The sequence below is a fragment of the Amia ocellicauda genome, chromosome 15, assembly GCF_036373705.1.
Source record: "Amia ocellicauda isolate fAmiCal2 chromosome 15, fAmiCal2.hap1, whole genome shotgun sequence".
In the NCBI taxonomy this organism is placed as follows: Eukaryota; Metazoa; Chordata; class Actinopteri; order Amiiformes; family Amiidae; genus Amia; species Amia ocellicauda.
This window is the reverse complement of record NC_089864.1, coordinates 17,063,586-17,084,711: the sequence shown is the minus strand read 5'-3', so window position 1 is coordinate 17,084,711 and position 21,126 is coordinate 17,063,586. Positions and strand designations below refer to the sequence as shown.

Sequence of the window (21,126 nt, the reverse complement as noted above, 5' to 3'; positions counted from 1 at the left end):
GCCTAAAGCATTACTGCTGTATTACAGTGAGACCTGGGCCTGTCACTACTGATTTTGGTTGTCTTTAAGTAGGTACTGTACAAGTGTTGAAACAGCATATCTACCATTATAATAATGTGTCCACACCTGAATGCTGTGTTAATTTAGGTTTTGCTAAGTTTGCGAAGAAACATGATTATCTACATTGTTTCTGCTAGAACTCCACAGAGCTCTTTAATAGTGAAAACAAATCTATATTACTGAACCAATAACAAAAAACTTGTTTAAAAACAGATTAGATTTGAAATATTTACAAATAAGTTGACATGGAATTATTGAAGCATAAACAGATACGTTTTGTGCCTTTATAAAACTATCCATATACAAAGCATAAATAAATCACAAAATTAATATAAAGTGAACACTGTGATAAATTACAGTGTTCAAATTGATAATGCTCAGATTCACCTGTTCAATACAAGTAGGAGAAATAGACGTCAATAAATTCACGTCAATAAAGTTGAAGTCAATATGAAAAAATATAGAAAGTTCAGCAAGAAATGCCTGGTATCTAAAGTATTCCTATTAACTATACTATTAATAATCATATTTTAACATCTCCTCAATAATTGTGTTTCTTATATAGTTTTTAAACTCATGAGTTTTATTTACTGACAAAACTAGGTATATAAAAATAATTGTTAAACTGACCACAATCTATACAGTGTTTCATAAATAGTTTCTAATACCTGCTCCACCAACTAGACTACACACTCCAGTGTAATCTAGACAGAAGAACAAGGTTTTACACACAGTCATTCTGAAGAATGCATAGGTATTATCAACTATTCAGGAGTATTAACTATTGACTGAGATGATTATCACTGCAGTCGTATTTCTTCATAGCTCATGAAAACAAAAAGCGCACAATAAAAAGTATCCACGCATGGCAAGTGACAGGTTTCACACAACATCATAAAACACTACACGTGAATTTCTGAAACTGAACACAATGAAATGCGTCTCGATTAGTTTCAGTCTGCTGAGTGAGTACTACTGAGGTTGACAGCTTAATCCTCAACTACAGACCACTGTAAAAAAAGTGGATTAGAGTTGAATTACTCAAGGTGCCAACTGATAGGGTAAACAGCAGCAGAAGCAATGCTGTTGTCCAAACCATGTGTTGCTTTACTTAATGAAACATCCCCTACACACACAAACACACATACACACACACACGTACACACACAAGAGTTTCTAAATCTAAATCGAAGACTGTGCTTTAGCAATTTACTCTGCTATACATATAATAGTATCAGCTGCACACTTTTTTTGATTAATTGAATCATTTTAAATAAAAGCACCCACGCTTAGACATTGCACTTATTTTTAATTCCATAAACAAGTACATAATACACTTTCTAGTATTATTCAATTGTACTACCTAAACTAAATCATCATTCTGCATTGTAAGCGCCCTAATAACCAAATATACAAATTAATATAATTTAAATATTGTCCACCTGATATTCCTGCCATAGCAGCTAAGAACAGCCCAGCTCCCCCACCTGTTGTGTCTGGAGGAGAGGTGGCGCAGCGGCCCACGGGTCTGGAGGGCCAGACACGTGCCTGTGACTCCTGCTCTTCCTTGCTCTCTCACTGGCACTGTCCGGCCTCTTTGCACTCGGGTAGTGATTTAGAGTCGGCCACTCCAGAGAACTTGCCAAAGAGCCGCTTCTACTTTCCAATGACATTCCTCCGTCTTCATGTACACAGACGTCCACACTTGGGACTTATCTATTTACTCAGTACTGAGTGAGCGGCACGGAGAGCCAGCGAGGGAAGGCAGCCCAGAGAGGGGGATGGAGGGAGGGGCTGTGGGGCGAGCTCTGATGTGAAACCCTCTGTAATAACACATGGAATGTAAGCCTGTATCAGTCAAAATACAATCCCCCCGCTGCCGGTTGTTTGCTGTTTTCCAGCTCGGCCACTGGCTTTGCCCTGTCATTGCACAAATAGGAAAGGAAAAAAAAGAGACTGAAACTAAACTCCTAGACCTTGCGTAACTGTAAGTGAATACCTGTGTGGATGGCCTTTGTTGAGATAAGAGTATTTGAACAAAAAAACACTTTTCAAATTCAAATGCTGCAACAACTGCTTCTCTCTCTTTCTGAATGAAGATTTTTGGTAACTAACATTGGCTTGAATGGTAAGAGAACCAAGGAACAAGGAGATTCTGTCTTCATCAAAAATTCCCTGTTTTCAGATTAGCCTTTTTTCTCAATTCAAAGAAGATTCAAAAACTCAGATTCTTTCATGGCTAAAACATGATGGCTATTCCTCTCTCATTAGAAAGTCCCCATACAATTCAAGCAATGCTCATCCAATCTTTGCATAACTCTTTAACACAGATATCAGTTCAGATATCATATTCAAATTAGCATCTCATCATTTTCCTTCTTGGGCCTGTACTTTTTAAAACCTAGAAATTACTATGAATTAGAGCATTTTAATTACAGTAAAATACACATGTTCTGCCTTTCGCTAAATCCAATTCCTTTTTTCCAGATTTCTGGACCTGCATTCATTAGTTACACAGCCATAGCAAGTATAATTCATATACATTTTCAATATTTACATTTGATGTTGCTTGCTGATTAATGTAACCATGTAACTGAAAAAAAACACATTAGAGTTGAATGCATTCACAGTTAGGTAACTATGTGGCCTAATTTGTTATTCTGCACATGGTGCAAGTTGAAAATAATAAACAATAAAAAGCTATCACCAAATGCAGCAATAAAGTTAACCTTGAAAAACAAGGTAAACATGGTAGCACAGCAAATAAATACATAATAAAGTAAAGATAGCCATACAGCAGCTACAACATTTGTTTGTTTGTCCTTTTGAACTCCACCAGTATGTCTATTATACATCAATATCAATTAAGAGAAAATCAATACAGATAATCTGTAAACAACCTTGAATGAAGAAGAGCCAGAACTAACAATAGGTCAGCATTTGTTTTAAATAATTATTCCCAAGTAGATCGTAGAAAAGCCATGTTTGAGAACAAATCCCATTTTCACTATTAAGATTACAGTGAATGAAGCCCCTTAAGGGCCACTAATCATCTTTACCATTTAAGTTCTTGCTCTATGGAAACCACAGACTGAAGTCATTATGTGGTGTAAGTGAACTCTTCTACAGAATGCGTCTCTCAGAAAACAAAAATTGTATTATTTAAATGCAATATACATATGTGCTTCAGTTTCATTGAGAGGTCTCAACAGATTTTGCTTTAAAGCCTTTCACAATTCCTTAGGAAAAATAGCAAAATATCAACTTCCCAAACACTTTAAAATAAAGTCAGTTTAGCCAAACAACTTTCCTGAAACACCAGCAATGTCATCTAAAGTATACCTGTCTAAGATCTGAATGCACATGTAAGATTTCAGACTTAAGCTTAAACTTGCACTGTCAAACACACAACAGATCATTTTAGAAATGTTACGGAATACAAATACAAACAAATGTCAGTCACTCTTAAAATGTGAAGTTTATTGTTAATTGAGCTGCATCTAATTTTTCTACGAACAAATACATTACTTTAATTCTTCTTTGTCGAAATAATCACTTATCGGTGTCGAAACAAGATATTTCAGCTCCACACTTCACTTGGCTAAGTAACAGAAGAATGTGTAACTAATGCACTTGTTGAAGAAAAGTATTATCATCGCACTCTTTCAGATCAACGGGAAAGTTATCTTGCTCTGTAGTTATTTTGAAAGCACTTACACCAGTCTCCTTTAAGCCTACCAACACGCTTTGTCAAAAACACGATGTGGATTATCTACCTGGACTGCTGGTATTGAAGTTCAGAGTTTATCTAAAGACAAGTCCAAAATCCTTCTAAACCTGATGGAAGAAACACTATTACCCAAGCCAATCCTTCCAACAAAATAGTGCTCAAATTCAGAAAAATGTATTAGCTTTCCCATGTTGCCATAATACAGAAGCTACGTTGAACCAGACAGAATACCAAATGCAAACACATTTAGCTGATTCTAAAAGAAAAAGCGTTACAAAGCAATTACAAAATAAAGCACTGTTTTCTCTCCGTTATAATGATTGAATGTGTTACTTGGAAATTAAATGAATATGGTCTTTTTTAATCACATATTTCAACTTATAAGGTGTAAGAGATAAGAATAGCATGCCCGTTTCCTTTTTTCTCTAACATGCATTTTTGTTCTCCAGGAAGTGTTCCACAGATAAAATAGTTTCTTTACAGAAAGGAAAGGATATAATTGTACTCCAAACATGAAATATCCAGGACAGTTCTTTCAAAAAAGGTTCATGGATTTCTGTCTTCACTGTAGTGAGCTCTTCAGCTCTGCATTCCCCCGACTGCTGCATTCTTGACTGTGTTACTCAATGATTAAAGAGATCACTGTGATAAAGAAAGTCTTAGTATCTCTGATCAGCTCCTTTGCAAAGAGATAGCTGATGAATTGCACCTTGAAAAGCAACAGTCATTTGGGTTTTCTAAACCCAGCCTCAAAACCCTTCAAAATGGTTTCCAACATTCAAACAACACATTTTGTTAACAGCAACTGAAGCCCCTATCTATGTTAGCAAGATCCCTACCCTGCTACTATGCAGATGGCTATAGTTAAACTACAGTAAAATAGTTTTTAACATTGTGAGAACTTTATTGCATACACTAATTGCAAAGCCCATAATGCACTGCAAATAACCTTAAAGTATTTTTCTGCTATGTGTAGTTTTTTGCTCTGTAACTGCTTTGATGTCTCAGCATCTCTTCTATTTCCATAACTGTATTGTGCAATTGACTTTACTTACATTGGCAGACAGTTGAGACGTCAGCGTAGCAACTTTTTCCTGGGAGGCATCAAGCTCTCGTCGCAGTTTCCGAATTTGCTGTTGGCACACAAAAGTAAATCATATGTCTGAAGATTAGTCTTGTTGTGCAGCTGTGAAGTGACAGGGCTAATTATAGAAAATGTATTTTAAAAACCCAGAAGACAGCTAGAGAAAACAATACTGAACGTATTTAAGGTCCTCAGTATTTATTGAACATTGTACACAGGCCTGAAAAAGTATTTCTGGCACAGTGTCAGTATATAATATTAAGATATGATTTAATTACAAAAATACAGACAGTAACAAAGCTTAAATGTAAATGGTGGATTACCGTAGTATTTTGGATGGTTTGGACCTTAATTGAAACAAAAAGAATAAAATTAACTCTATGTTGCATGCTATGGTTCCAAACAGCAAAACAGTGAAAATGTGTTTGACTAAGGCAAGCAAAGAGATAATGTGGTTAGTTTTTATTTGTTAATTCTAGTAGCCATAAACATGGTAAATACATAGGACACAAACATGGCAATGCAACGTGCAAGACACAGCCTTGGACAATTTATTCTGCAAACACATTAATTTCTACTGTGTCAATTATACAAAATATTGTATAGCATTTGCAAATCACAAAAAATATGATTAATTACTAATACAACAAATACCAACCAGAGATTCTTCGTGCAATAATCTGCTAAGATTCCTGATAACACAGCAGGCTAGCATTAGGGAGAAGTTGACCTAAATGCTCCAGACCAAATGGGCTTCTTATGTTCTGAGCATTCAGTGTGTATAGCTATGTGTGTGGATGGAAGTAATGTTATGTTAGTAATGTTACTAAATTCTGTATTTTTAAACTGCATCTCTGGTTATGAGAATGTGTTTGTATTTTGCCCATGACTGTAAGTATATTATTAGAAAGATGGTTGAAATGCTGTTTGGAAATTGACAACCTAATTGGGGTGGTTAATTTAGAGACCAATCTACCGAAAGCAATGCAACATAGGGTTAAACATTTGTTTTTTTACTAGGGTATTTATGTATTTAATATCTTTTACAGTCACATCTCACTGCTACTGGTTATTCAGTGGAGAAGTTTTATTGATATTGCTCAATGTGTATATAATATAAATATTGCAATTGTGTATATAAAAGTAGATAAGCATTATAATTACTTATTGACAGGAGATATAGACTGTTTTAAAAAAGTAAATACAAAATAAAACAAAAGCTGGACATATTTACTGTGCCCACATTGTGGTATACAGATCACATAAAGGGATTTTTTCAATATTTAGTTTGGCTTATCAAGAAAGCATCAGATGTGCAATTCTCAGGATTGTTAGTGCTTAAACTTAGATTTGTACCGTTCCTTAGAAAAGTCAATATAACCATGAGGCATGTGGGTAATTCCTTACCTCTGAATGAGCCTTTTCTTCAGCCTGCAAAGGAAAGAGAATATGTGCAGTTTAAAACAAACCTTATTTAATTTCCTTTGGAAATGAAGCATGTAAGATTAAAAACAAGGCATGTGCATTAAGCCAGCCTAACAGAACGACCTGAGCCTGGCCCCTAGAGTCTGTAAATCAAACTGCCAGATTGGATTGTTAAAGCATTAAAGTAAATAATGAAATGAAATGTTATAAATGCATGTTTGTTGAGAAAATTATCCAAGTATTGATCCTGATCTAGACGATAAATAACACATAGTCCAGTAGACGATGACAGTCTACAAAACCACGAACAAAACTGGATGCATTTCAAATATTAATCTCACTGTATCTGGAAGTCACCACTTCATTTAATCCAGCAATCACTTTCTGGTAAAGGAGCATTGCCATTCATGGAAATAGGACAGATTATTTACAGACAAGTTCATTTTCATTACATGCCACACAGTGTAGAAAACACGCAGGAAGCTCTGAATCTGAGATTACCTTGACTGTTTGCTCTGTATAAACAGTAGGCTGACTGATCAACACACAGGCCATTTCTCAGTTAAGCTCCTATGCAGTTAAGACCCACTTTTATTATGTAAAATAATGACTTGATTCACACACACACAAATAAAAGCATTAGTTCCCATCCATGTCAACTGATGCTATATTACATTTTCCCTACCTCTTGCATTATAATACCAACCATCAAATAATGTGGTTAGATCTACTATAAAATCAAATTACAGTATATACAGGTAGGCATGTACTCCCTGTTTTTATTTAACTAGTTCTAGAGAAATAGGATATCTAAGCTTATGCCAATTAAACAACATTCACCAAAACGCTGAGTAGCCTACAATATAATAAACTATGTTATAGACTTTCAGGAACTCTACCAAACCAATCAAACATCACATCTATTGAGTCTTTATTTGCAATCCACAAAATGTGCAAAATCATGCTGCTGTGAAAAAATGAATGTTCTTGTGCACTGTGGATTCTGCTTGTCAGCAAACTCACAAGTGTTTAATGTCAGGAAGCCATGCATACGAATACTGAAAGACTCAGGAATATATTTCAGCAGCGTAAAAACGCATCAACAACTCATAATAATAAAAGATCTTTAAATTATGTTGAAGTTAAAACCTAATTTCTGAGCAGGATAGCATTTATATTTCCAAAGCCACTGTTTAGATTTGTTATCTGCCTGGTCTTTCATGTGCTAGAAAAGCCAATCATTTTCTTTCAAAAAGCAATCATTTTCCCATTGATGAGGTAATGAAACATTTTATACAATCAGGTTTCCTGGTCCTGTCAGGTCAAACTGCCATTTTTGAGCATCTATTCTCCTAACTCTGAATTAGCAACACACCGTATCTTTCTCTTTTAGTAACAATATATCAAAAGGAATCATTTACGATTTAGTCAGGATAATTCTGGCTACAAAATTAATTCCCCATAAACATATAAAAAGATAAGAATACTGATAACATAATAAATCTCAGCAACCCATTACATTTAATCTTTTATACATATATGTAAGTGTTCATGTAAGGAGGGACATGCTATGAGGATACATTTGCAATGTGCATGGTTTCATTTTAGCAGTAGGCCTATTTGGTATTAAAATATGCAATTATACCAAAAAGAAGGGGAGACAAAATGCTAGTTGGTAGTGGGAATGGTAACTGACCATACAATCAATACAGGCTTAAGGGAATAGCATTTGGAAGAAACAAAACCCACAACGGGTTTAACTGAAGCTGATGGGAGTTCTGTGCATTAATGCATTCAATTACTTCATGTTTGTTTTTCATGATTTGCCTGCATATGTCTTAGTATTTCTGTGCAACTATTACAATTCTCCCAGTCCACAAGTGTCAGTTTCTCTTCAACAGGTTTCTCTTCAAGTCAGCGCAGCTACATCAAATCTTCACCAAATAAAGAGCAAGTCAAAAAATATAATAAACTCAGGAGCCAGGAGGCCGAGCCTGGAAGCAGATGTTCCTCAGCCAGCCTGGGGGAAGGCTGACACCAACGTGACATCTCCTGGCCCTGTCTGTGCGCATCATTGTAGAACAGGCAATTAAGGCCTTTAACATAATATTTACCCATTTCAATGTAACAACGTAACTACCTTCAACTGAGAAGGCTGGGCTATTTATTAAGAATTAAATATGAAACATTTGACATTCAAAAAGAACCATACATAAACATTGCCATAAAAATATATACTAATGCGGCGTTTGTATGAGGAATAAAGTCTAATTCTCAGCATGAACAAATATTCCTGCAATTGAAGTGACACAACAGTGATGCTGCAGTAATTTTCTAACCTAACTGCTCTCACTGTCTTTCATCTCAAGACATTTTCCATTTCCCCGCAAACACATCCATATTAGAGCTGAAACATGTCAGGTGATGCAGACAGACATAAAAAGAAAACTCTGTGTTTAAATTAGAAACTCAGTTTGGATCTTCAGACATCCTCAAATTAGGGATCAATTAAATTCCTTTAAGTACACCTGGGGCACAGCAATGTTTTGCTGCATTCAAGGACATTATTCCCTCATGTTTTCACAGCAGTGTGCCTTGAATTAGACGTCTGAATGATACTCACAGCAGAGTAGAGAGAAGATGTGCTGGAGACCAGAGACAGGGAAGATCCATGGACTGTAAAAAAATAAATGACAACACTGAGTCTGGTGAAAGCACATATTCCTTGTTGTCCAATGTAGACCTAGGGAATTATCTTTGCTCCAATCCATGGGCTGTTCTTGTTTGATGTGCAAATCAGCATGGCTTGAAGAAACACCTATTGAGCAGGTGCATGGTAAACTCAGGCAGAGGTTTTGCTAGTTTTGCAGCCCGGTGGTGTACAGCCAAGCTTTTAGAAGTCCTCTCTGATATTGCTGACAGTTACTGATCTCACTGAGCCAGGCACAACCATCCAAGCTGACACTTCTGAAGAGGATCTTGCTGAGCTCATATTACAGCATAAAGGACCACAGACGAATTGAGATAACAGAAGTGTTCAGAGGGTACAAACAAAGGGAAAAAAAAAGGTTTTGCATACACATTGAGGTCCTACACCTCCCGCTGATCATCAGCGCTCGCTCCTGTGTGGGATTAAGTGCTGAGAATAAATTAGAATAAAGCTTTTCAAAAAGGGGAAGGAAATGAACGGGAAAATATATTTCACATTTGTAATAATAATAGCAAAAATAATAATCTTTCTCTTGAAAAGGACCTATATTAAGGCATATACACTTTTCACTCGCTTGTTTGTGATTCAGAGTTTCAATAATGTCTATAATAAGAATAGAGTGATTACTTTTTTTTACTGTCCTACTTCCTGCATAAACCCTTGCTCATAACAATACAATGCATACACTGTGCATCAATAAAAAGTGCACCCATACTTATAAACCCCTCCCAAGAGCCACAAAGAGATCCAGAGCTCCCCATCCCAGACGCTCGGCCTACCTTCCTCCATGCTGTCCCGGAAGGACTCGGAGCGGCTCATCCCTCTGGGACGCTCCTCCAGGGACGTGGCGCTACCACACAGGACGTGGGAGTCTCCGTAGAGGTCGAACGACGTGTCCTGCGCTGGGATACTGTTTGAGCGGCTCATGCTCGGTCCGGGGAGGTTAAACTGAGAGAGGTTTGTGGGGCTCACTAAATAAAAGGAGTAGGAATGAGTCGGCATTAAAACTAACCAATTAAGAATTAAATAAAGGAATAGTAACAATGTGTACAATCTATATTTGCATTACTGTCCTTTGTGTTCAATTCTGTTTGCTTTTTTATTTGGAATCGCCATCTGCTTCCTTTAATGAATGCCCTCCCAACTGTTAATCAGCTGTATTTGCATTATTACCTGTGTACTCTGTGAGCTTCCGTACATAAATAACTAATAATAGCAATACTAATCTTTATCATCATGCTCATCGTCTACTAAGAATATGATTTCAGCGAGATGGATGTGAGGGTGCTGGTGAGACGCACCCAGATTGGAGTAGTGGTATTTTCCAGGCGCGATGCAGGAGGTCCCAGAGGGGGAGGCCAGGGGTGACTGGCTGCCGGTGTCCTGCAGACCCCCAGTGGAGTGAGAGCGCAGCCACTCCTTCCCCTCCTCCTGGGATGTCTGCCGGGATGAGGGGGGGTACCTGTGGGAGGCACAGCAGACAGATGACACTGATTTCAAAGTTCTCTGCCACACATGCACACGCATACACACACTGACTCTTCCGCTTCACAAACACAGAAAGAAACACAGGCTCCACTCCATTCTGCATTTTAATGACTGCTAACTGGGAACATTTTCATATTAGTCTCAGCTCTCTTGAAAATGTATTTATGTCTAATCCCACAAAAGCATAAACAAGATAATTCAGATGACCAGGTTCCTGTGCAGCCTTTGATCTGGAGACAATAGGACCATGTCTGTCAAGTTAGATATTTGTAAATATTTCATTTGGAAAATAATATATAACATGTTACCTATCTGAAGGATATCCAAACAGCCCATAGCAAGGTGATGCCCATCCCATTGTCTTGCAGCATAGTGCATGCAATGGATACAATATAAAGCAAGATGGGATGATATTTGGTCACAGGTTGGGGCACCAGGACAGAAGGAGTACGAAGGGGATCTGACCTTATTATCAAAGGAGAAATGATATCTGTGGTTTAGAATTTTTGGACAGTCACTGAATAAGGTATATTGTGAGGACTAAACCTGATAATGATCTCACAAGAGAATGCACATCCACACTTGTCTGCAAAGGTGAAGAATTATTGTAATAAATAATATTTTGTCGGCGCTAGAGCCTGCGGGATGCATCTTTGATCGAATGATGGATGAGCTATTTGTCTTTCTGCAGGATGAGGGCTGTCAACAGCTCACTGTGGTCTGTATTGATTGTAAAGGTGAACTGAAGCAATATTAGAAAGTTGTTATTTCAAAAGTTCAAACTCTCAAATGTATCAGACTTATGACATTAGTAGTAGCTGCATATATTGTGTTCCTTTAAACCAAACCATATTCCCAGCAGCACCACAATAAACCATATTGATTATTACTGCAGTGCATCCTGGTCATGCTGTCAGACTTTGGACGGTCCCTTACTTTGTGTTTCGACAATATTGGTGATTAACATCCGCAGTATGACATTTCAAAGAGGCAGCAGTTCAGTTTGTGATACTGTCTGTGTTTACAAAGCAGTATGTATAGTAAACACAATTGCTGCTGTCTTCGATGTCAGCATTCATTTCACCATGGCTGAGCACCGGGCAGTTTACTTGACTAAGACAAGCATTCTCTAGGACAAACAAGGTAAAGGAAAGCTCCACTACACGACTAACAATCGTTGCAATGTTAATGATGAAACCACACATTCATCATAAAAAGAAAGGGACTGTGAAAAGGAACCATAAAGGAAAGGTTAATTGTACCTTAGTCCCTTTTTGGGGAGTGTGTTTCTGTCAAGTTGCATGCTGTTAAAATAGAAAACAGAAATTACAACACTGAGACATTTAAATCAACTGGCCTTTAGGTACTATATACACAAAAACACACGTCTAAGATAATACCTAGAATCATTATTCTTACATAACAGGGAATGAAAACAGGCCCTGAGGTGGACATTAAATCTGGACACTACGCCGAGCCTCATAAAAGAAAATTAAATGAAAGGTCAATGATATGGGATTGAATGAAGGTAGCATTTGCAGAATAACATGATGTAAAATTACTCACTCTGTAGCATACTTTGCTGTATTTATAATGATCACAGAAACAAAAGCGTACTCAATCAAACACTAAGTGCTGCAGAACTGTATCTTGTATTATGCAGACCTTTTTTCTGACTAAGTTCTTTGTGCCCATAGTCCTAACCTTAGCACTTTGTATTGCGCTTATATTTTGTAAGTCCCCTGGATCAAGGCATCTGCTAATATAAAATAATAATAATAATAATAACTTGACTCAGACAAAGTCAGACATGCACGCCTCATTCCCTGTCAAGGGTTAGTTGACAACGAACACAATGTGCTGTTATAATTCTGATTTTAGCTTTTAAGATAAAACAAAATCACACATGATTCAAAGTTGAAATCGAGCATTCTTCTCTGCATACAAAAACATGAGGCTTTCAAAGCACTGTGACTCACTCCTGTAGCACTTATGGTTAGTGTATATTGTATACAGAAAATGAATCATTAATATCTTTTCATTAGTAACCTGACAATTACCCTGCTTGTGTATAAACCCCTGCAATAACCTACTGAAGACTAACATCAAATGATGTCATGATGGGTTTAATGAAAGCGTATATCTGCAGTTTTGAGGATACTTTACCCCTCTGACAAGGTTGACTTCACACTGCCGGTCCTCATCAGTAGGCTGTGTACTTCTTTGGGTGCTGAGGTGAGGCCAGTGAGGGAGCCATGGTGGCTGACTGGGAGGTCGATGGACTCCGAGCTGGTGTGCAGGCTGGTCAGGGACTGGTAGCTCAGGGTGTCCTTGCTGCCAGCCGAGGAGCTGCTGAGGTTAGTCGACCACTGCTTGCCCCCGGACGTCAGAGAGTGGACCGAGGCCGGGCTGGAGGCCAGGGACTGGCTCAGGCCCATGACGTCCGTGGTTAGGTCCGGGGCCTTGCTATACAGGGGGCTGCTCCCTCCGCTCTGCCCCCCCGCGCTGCCCATGCTGCCCGTGCCCGAGGAGGGCGACTCCAGGCTGCCCTGCCGCGCCAGCGTGGCGTGAGGGTTGCTGATCACGGTGGAGTTCTTCCCTGACTCCGTGCTGGCTGGAGAGCTGGGCTTTCCACTGGCTTTTGTGCCAAACAACCTGGAAGAACCCAGTAAATAAAACACTCAGGGAAACAAATATAGAATTATTGACCTAAACTGACAGGCATTTAAAGGCATGTCTCCAGTAAGTGTTGAGTAAGAATAAAACCATGGGCAGGATGTGTTGGTTGTTAAAAAAATATGATATGATAGAAAATCATTCCTATTCTGTTATTCTAATCCAAGATATGGCGCGTGACACTAATAGAGTTTTCATTTAAAATTCGTGTTTCTTATCAAATTAATTAACATGACAATTTGATTCTAAAATGGAAATGTGATATTTCTACTTTAAATAGGAATTTCAGTAAGGACTGTTTGTAATGAAAAGATACCAGCCCTAGATTTGGGGCTGGATTAAATCAAAACTTTGACCCACCCGCTAATAGAAAACTACAGAATTGTACTCAGTTGACGCTTTCTTCTAATCAGAAATGTAACCGCTATGATGTACAGGTTTGTAGTTTGCTATTAGCGGGTGGGTCAAAGTTTTAATGTATTTTTTTTAATAATCAGTTTTTTTCTGTGCTTCTTGTAAGCTTTAGAACTGACCCATTGCAGAGGAATAGCTTAGTTTGAAAAAAGTATTCTTATGACTGATTTTGTTTTTTTAAAGGTATTGTCTAACTTCCAAGCCTCCAATGAATTATGTATCTTGATGTCTCCCCAATGTCTGAACTACTGGCTTATCTCTGTAATGCCCCAAGGTGCGACAGAAAAAGCCAAAGACATTGAAAGAAACTGTGTATTCCCGGCAATGCTGAAATCCCCTGTGATAAAGATGAAACCTTTGACCACCATCATTGCATTATTCAATTAAATTAAATATTTTCCAAATTACTAGGTTTTTAACTTCACAATTTAAATTGTATAATTTGTAGACAATATATGACACCTATTAAATATGTAGAAATAAAACTTCCTATCATTTTCGACCTGCAAATTTCAGGTATTTTATTGTGACAAATCTGAGTATCAGAAAAACAAATTGTCAAAAGGCTGGAAGTCAGCTGCAGGAAGATAAGCCTGCTGGTGCTGCAAAAGCAAGTTTGAAGTGGCCTACTTCAGAGACGGGAATTTGCATATGTATAACTCATCCAGATTGGAGCTTAAAGAAGTGGGAAAGTACACATGATCTTCAATCTTCGAAGGCAGCTGATATATTAGTGATAGCATTTACATTTCCTTTCAAAAGTGGCCACAAGACCTTTAAAGGGTCAATTTAAAATTCCACCTCTCTCTCTTTTCAGCCATCCTGCAGTGTAACAGGCTGTAAACCAATTTCACCTCTGAAAATATGTTTTGATGTTGTTCTGAATAAACGCCATGTGTATATTAATATAGACGTCATTGTTCTCTGAGCTTGAACTATTTAGAAGTAATTGCTATCCATCAGGCACAAACATGGAAATAAATTAATGAAGAGACAATGATCTCATGCACATTTACAGAGTAGACAAACAGACAGTGTACATTAACAGCAGCTTGACAAGCCCACTTCTATTGGTGTCAGTGCGCCTCTGTAAACCCTAAGAGCTAATGAGCCAGTGGTTTACACATGGAATAGCTTTCACCTTGTCAGGTTTAATCAGGCCCACACAGCCAGGCAGCATGACCCGAATGCCAAATTATTTTCTTATTCCTTTTTATGAAGTGTTCATCATAAATTATAATATGCTGAGAGAGAGAAAAAATATATATATATCACAGTTCCCTCAACTAAACACTGGGGGGCAAACTCTTCCCTGTCACTCCAGCTTGTGAATGACGGCATATGAATGTGCTTTGGCAGTAAAATATGTGACAAAAAGGATAGAAGTAGAGAAAACTAGCTATCACATAAGAATCAAACTGAACGTGCAACTTGACTCATAACGCAGAACAACAGGAGACAGAACATCTTATGTAAAGAGCAAGAAAACATCTTCCTCAAAAACTTGTGTTTCTGCAAAACATTGTCAAAAATATGTAAAATGTATATCTAATCGTGTTTCGTCTCCCTGGATATTGCTGTAGTTCATTTAAATCTGAACATATAAGAAAAAAAAATTGTGGGCAGCTGCCTGCAGTCTCCCTGACCTTTTATCAGAATCACATTCCTCATTCCCATTCTGTCAGCAATATTTACTTGTTGACAATACAGCCCACACAAGCACGCATTTTCTATACAAAATGTAGATAGTGAATGCTTGGGGTCCTGGAGTGAGCATGATAAACTGTGTGATAAATACAATCAATAGAGAAAAATGGGAAATGTCAACTGAATTCAGCTCAGGGTGTCTGGTGAATGATTAGAAAGCCAGAGTCCTACCTGCGGAAGGTGGGGGATGCGATGTCTGGGTACTTGGAGCCGGGCTGCCTCAGGCCCGACTGGCCGGTGGAGGTGGGACTCGATTTCGGGGAGCTGGACAGAGAGACGCTCTCGGAGTCGGAGACGGCCACTTTCTCCTTCTCCTTGTCGGTCTGGTTGATCGTGATGGGGCTGGAGCGGCCGGAGCCCATCTTGGACGAGGCGTCCCTGCGCTTGCTGCTGGAGGGCGTCCCGGCCGACTTGCTGCTGACGTTAGAGTCGATGCTGCTGGAGCTCGAGCGGTGCCCTCCACGGCTCACGATGGCACTGGTGCTGGATTTGGCGGGGCGCGGCAGGCTGCGGTACTGCAGGGGCACTTTGGAGCTCACGAGCAGCACACCATCATCCTGGTTCTGCGAGCCGTCCAGACTGGTCTTGCGCCCACCTCCGTTGCCCTTCCCGGAGATGGCCACGGACTTGGGGATTTTCCCGAGTGTGGCAGAACCACTGGTGATCGTGGCCCCACTGGCCGTTATCAGAGCCCCTGACCCGCTGCCCATCTTCTTGAAGCCAAATGATCCCGTGTTGGGCGGCCTGGCGATGCCCGACGGTGGCTTCTTCCCTTCATCCCCACTGCTCTTGCCAGCGTCTGACGGAGAGCGCTGAATGCCAGAACTCTTAGAGGGGCCTTTTCCTTTCTCTGAAGCCTTGACATCATCTGTTTTGCCTATGATATTTAAGAAAGAGGTTGTCAAAATAAAAAAAAACATACAGGAGTACAAAAGATGCAGAGAAAGGGTTTAGCTGGTTATACATTTCAGCTCCTTGTGTGCTAATTTATTTCTGATCTTTATTAGGAGAATGTTTTAAAAGCCAAAGGAGTACCAGGTGTTTTGAGAGTCCCAGTTGCGGCTTTGGTCCGGGGGGGCGTGATCCCGACCTGAGCTGTCATTCCTCTCCTCCAGGAGCCGTTCTGGGAGACGGGTAACCCTGTCTTCTGCCCCCCCTTGTCTGTGTCTTCATACTGCCCTGACGAACTGCCCTTCCACTTGCTGTTCGAATCCATGCTGCTGTCAAACTCCTCATCTAGTTTCTTGAGATCCTCTGTTCTGCACCATGCACTCTCATTGTCTGGCACCGAATGCTTCTCTGCATCTGCCTTTGACTATCAAATTAAAAACACAACAACAATCACACATCAAAGCACTGTCAATGCACTACCTAGCCAATGATGATATTATAATTTTTCCATTTCTGTAGCTAAAGGAAACATTCTTCCACTGTGTAATGATTTACAAAGTGCAGAACATACTGTGCGTGGCAATATGGCTTATTTACTCTCACAGCATTTACCCAAGGATGTAAATGTCAATTTTCCAGTTATACTAATGCAAAGAGAGAAATGGCACAACACTTCTCAACAGTTTTTTTAATTAAATAAAATAGTTTATGGTATATTCTCAAATCTTCAAAAGTTTCAACAGATTTAACTCAATATTCCCTCCGCTATTACATGCAAAGTTTTGCAAAAAGTGGCCAAAAATATGACCCTGGTCAATGGCAGCTACTGAAAGTCAAAACTCTTTGTTATTTGTGCATTTATGTTAAACATATTGTGCAAGCTGGTTTCAACTGGTTTACAAGCTGGTTTGACACTCTGAGAAAACCCTTGAAAATGTAGTAAAAAAGAATAAAGATTCCAGAGTGCTGTCTGACATTCTAAGAATGAGCTTCATAATATTGTCCAAAGGGGTGAGGACTAGAAGACAATAAGCATACAGGTGGGACAGCACATGAACCATGTAAAAAGTCAATATTACAAAGGTTAGCTGCAGAGGTCAGGAAAGGGACACTCACTCATGCTTATCAAATAAATATATAAAGGTTAAGCTTTCTGCACAAGTCGTCAGGTCAGGAGGAAACGTCTCATACCTGGGAGCCTTTGCTCTTCCGTGGAGAGGCTGCGATGTTGGAATAAGAGCTGACGGACGAAGTCGTGTTTAGATCATCTGTGCTGATATTGTCCAGAGTGTCACTGAGGCCACTGCTAACAGAACTGCTGTCATCCCAGCTGGAAAGCAAGATTGGAAGGAATCCAAGTGTTATTATCGACTCTTAATTCAGTTAATTTAGAGGAAGCCCTCTTTACGAAGAGAGGCAACCCCGCCCTGGCCAGCTAATCTTGGCCACAGTGTTTCCTACAATACCAACATTAGCCTCTGCTCAGCTGCAGCTCTCGATAAACTACAACGCACGCACGTGACCTCACGGAGGAGACAAACGCAGGACAGTGTCAGAGGTCTTTGCCACTGCTGTTGAAACAGCTGTCATCACTGTGGTCAACATCTGTTTAAATCTTCACTAATGTGCCAAGTAAAGGATACCTCCAGCGCTCAGTTATTATTATTAAACAGGTTTCATGTTGCATAGCTCTCTGAGAGGGCAACAGCATCTTAACTCAAAGTATTCTGAACATTATACAACTGTGTATAATTAATGTGATATAAACCACCTGACTCAGCATCTAAATGTTCAGTGGGTGAAGGGACACACTTGGCTTTGTATACATGTATTTGGGTTTTCTTATTCACAGTCTTAAAGTCGGTTTTCCTGCTGAGAAATGTTTGTATTATTGTTTTATATTGTAATATCTAATACATTCTTACAATAGTTTCTAATAGCAGGGACCTTATCATTGCAGTAATAATAAAGAAAGTGGGGACTGTACTATCATTTTAATCCATGATTTTAATATTATAAGAATGACACATGAAAACTACTTCATATCTATGTAACCTACAATAAAATGCAATGAAATCCCTGACAAAGAGGCATAAGTGAAATGCAAGACCTACATTACGCTACTACTAATCTGAAAATCTGGGAATATAAAAAGGCTTTGTGATTTTTTTGACGGAAATTAATGGGCAAAGAGATGGCCCTCAATTACCTCTTTTATTATTGTATGCATAGTACTCAACGGCAGGTTTTTGGCATTTACTTGATGTTTCACTTATCAGACAGTGTAGCCGATGGTGTATTAATGAGATAGCACTGCCATGGGCATTAGTATTTAACACTCCTCTGCATAAATGCACAAAGGTACATAGACCCACACAGGGTGGTATTTGGTTACCATGCCAACATATATCAAACCCAGCCCTGAAGAACCACTCCAGTTTCTGTGTGCTCAACCGTAATTAACATCTGAGGGGATTTGATAGCGTTCTTTAACTTTTAATGGTGTCACAGAAGCATTGACCCCACTACGATGAGATGCATTTCAAACCCACTAAGGATTATGTTCCAGTGCAATAACCGATCATAACCGATAATGAAAAGGAATGGAAAAAAGGCCTGGAGAGTCTCAAGATTCATCCTTTTCATGGCTGTCTAGTAAAAAGAAAACACTGTCATACATCTATGATGTTTAACAAATTGCATCCTCCAATGCAAGCCATCCTACACTTATAATACAAACATACACTAAATCATTTTACCTTATTGATTAAGACGCCTCTGTCATTTCATTGTTTCCTCGAAGTGTACCTCATTATAGGTCTTACAGACACTTATCCACTTTGGATCACTAGCTTATAAACGATATTCGAAGACTTGAGGTTTTAAATCGTATTACATTCAAAAATATGTTAATGGATGTGCTTCCACTTACATCGCTGAATACAGACTTCCAGCGGTCTGACTGCAATCCATACATATCCACGAATAAGATGGATAAATTGGACTGAGACCAATAATAAGGATAAGGAAAACAGCAACTACAATTCAATGAAAGGTAATAGATATTTCATTCTCATTCAAGCCTAACTCTACTGGAATACTATATAACTGTAAGTGTAACTTTAATCATAATGACAACATTATCGAAAAATAATGGAACTTTCAATCCCCAATCAGCTATGGGAGTGAATCTGAGAGCACTAAAGGTTGGTGCTTTATTTCAAGCAAACTTGAAGCACCCCTGTCTAGACACTTGCAATTGCTTATTTATAAATGATTTAAAACTGAGTTTTAGAAAGTGGAACAGCCCACAAGAACATAGAGATTATTAAATAGTCCAAGGTAGCTGAACCATTGGTGATTATTTTTCAGATTTATTTGAAAGATTTATTTGCCATGTGTCCTATCTTTTAATTAAAGATGCCTTCTGTTTTGCTTGAAAGAGCAGCAACAGGGCCATCCCTTGGTACATTATTAAATTAAAAGTTAATAACTTATACCTAATCCTTATTTAAAACTGTCACTCATGCAATGTCCTTTTTCCTATGTATCCTTGTACTCCTTCCTATTATAAATTGAAGAATGTATTGTATCACATGAACCGTACTTCAGTAGCAAATGTAAAAGGTGTCAAATTTTAATTGAAATAATAAATTAAAATAACCAGATTTAGAGATTGACAGTATGTCAGTCAAGAGATCAACATGCTTACATTATAGACATGTATCTCAGCAACATAAGTCGAGAGAGGTGTTTTTTGTAAAAAGATTACTAAGATGCATAAATCCCTCTCCCCCTATCTCCCTAAGTTAATTATTTAATGATGAACATGCTTCAACACTGTGCAGCAAAACTATATAAAAGGTGTTCCTGCTGTAAAGCACTGTATTACCATTATCACCAAACAAACACATTGATTAATCAATACAAATACCAGGTCAGTCAGTATTAAGTACAGAGTCATAAAGGTGTAACACAAGGGTAATGTTAACATATTGCATATACTATTCAAGACAATCTTGTATGAAAGACTGAAATTGTAACATACAGATCAAACCAGATCAGAATAAATACTACTAAGAGCTTTGTTATTTATTTCCAGTATCCCTCAATTATTCGATTTCTCAGACTATTTTCTTGTATGTAATCTAAATATGCATATCAACAAATCAGTCTGCTACCAACAAACACCTTCTCTTCTGCTCAATTTATTTTCTTATTTAACGTCCGTAAACATCTGGAGTATCATTTTTACTTAACCACCTATCAAACTTAATCAATTTTATGTTCTTCACCAAATCTCTGCAACATAATTCAACAAGACCTGCTGTCAGAGAGAAAATGCTGCAGAGCAAAGGATTGCGTTCCGCCAGGTGACTTCAATAGTGCTTCACCATATCGGCAATGATTGTACTTAGTTGGGGCCTAATCAAAGCAATTAGCATAGGCTTCCAGTGTAGCAATTCATCATCATTGTGTTCTGAATATTGAGGATGTGCAGTCAAGGTACGTGACACATTTCACAAACGATATCATGAATCACATAATTATATGTGCAGAACACACATTCCTACCATTTTCTGTACCAAAAAGATGTGAATTACAAAGAAAATCATTACCACCTTAGTGAGATAAAACCTCTAAATCACTCATCCTTCTTCCTTCTCTGTTGATCAGGCAAAGGGATCTCTGAGTTTCAAAATTTCAATTCATCACAACAACCACAATAGTAAATATATGCACTCAGGCTACTGGCTTTTAACACATACCTAGAAAAGTCATTATTTTCAGCAGCAGAGTCTCTTGGGGTCAATTCACACAGCTCACTACATAACTAACTGACTAACAGAACAAAAACCTGGACCTTTGAAGTTGCCTTTTTGAAATCAATTTCAATAATATAATATACATTCCAGCAACTGAATGGTCAATGTTGACACA

General features: G+C 38.4%; 1 protein-coding gene across 5 annotated transcripts in view; it reads right to left on the bottom strand.

Annotated features, from left to right (window-relative positions):
- nav3 (neuron navigator 3) overlaps positions 1 to 21,126 on the bottom strand; it is a 252,304-nt gene that overhangs the window by 29,090 nt on the left and 202,088 nt on the right. For all 5 annotated transcript variants that reach the window (XM_066724741.1, XM_066724742.1, XM_066724738.1 and 2 more), the window contains exons 13-23: positions 17,377 to 17,515; positions 16,330 to 16,609; positions 15,466 to 16,171; positions 12,664 to 13,152; positions 11,760 to 11,801; positions 10,311 to 10,471; positions 9,789 to 9,980; positions 8,923 to 8,975; positions 6,282 to 6,305; positions 5,198 to 5,221; positions 4,846 to 4,923 (exon numbers count right to left, since the gene is read on the bottom strand). In XM_066724741.1, coding sequence (XP_066580838.1) covers positions 4,846 to 4,923; positions 5,198 to 5,221; positions 6,282 to 6,305; positions 8,923 to 8,975; positions 9,789 to 9,980; positions 10,311 to 10,471; positions 11,760 to 11,801; positions 12,664 to 13,152; positions 15,466 to 16,171; positions 16,330 to 16,609; positions 17,377 to 17,515 — 2,188 coding nt within the window. The remainder of the gene's footprint in view (positions 1 to 4,845; positions 4,924 to 5,197; positions 5,222 to 6,281; positions 6,306 to 8,922; positions 8,976 to 9,788; positions 9,981 to 10,310; positions 10,472 to 11,759; positions 11,802 to 12,663; positions 13,153 to 15,465; positions 16,172 to 16,329; positions 16,610 to 17,376; positions 17,516 to 21,126) is intronic.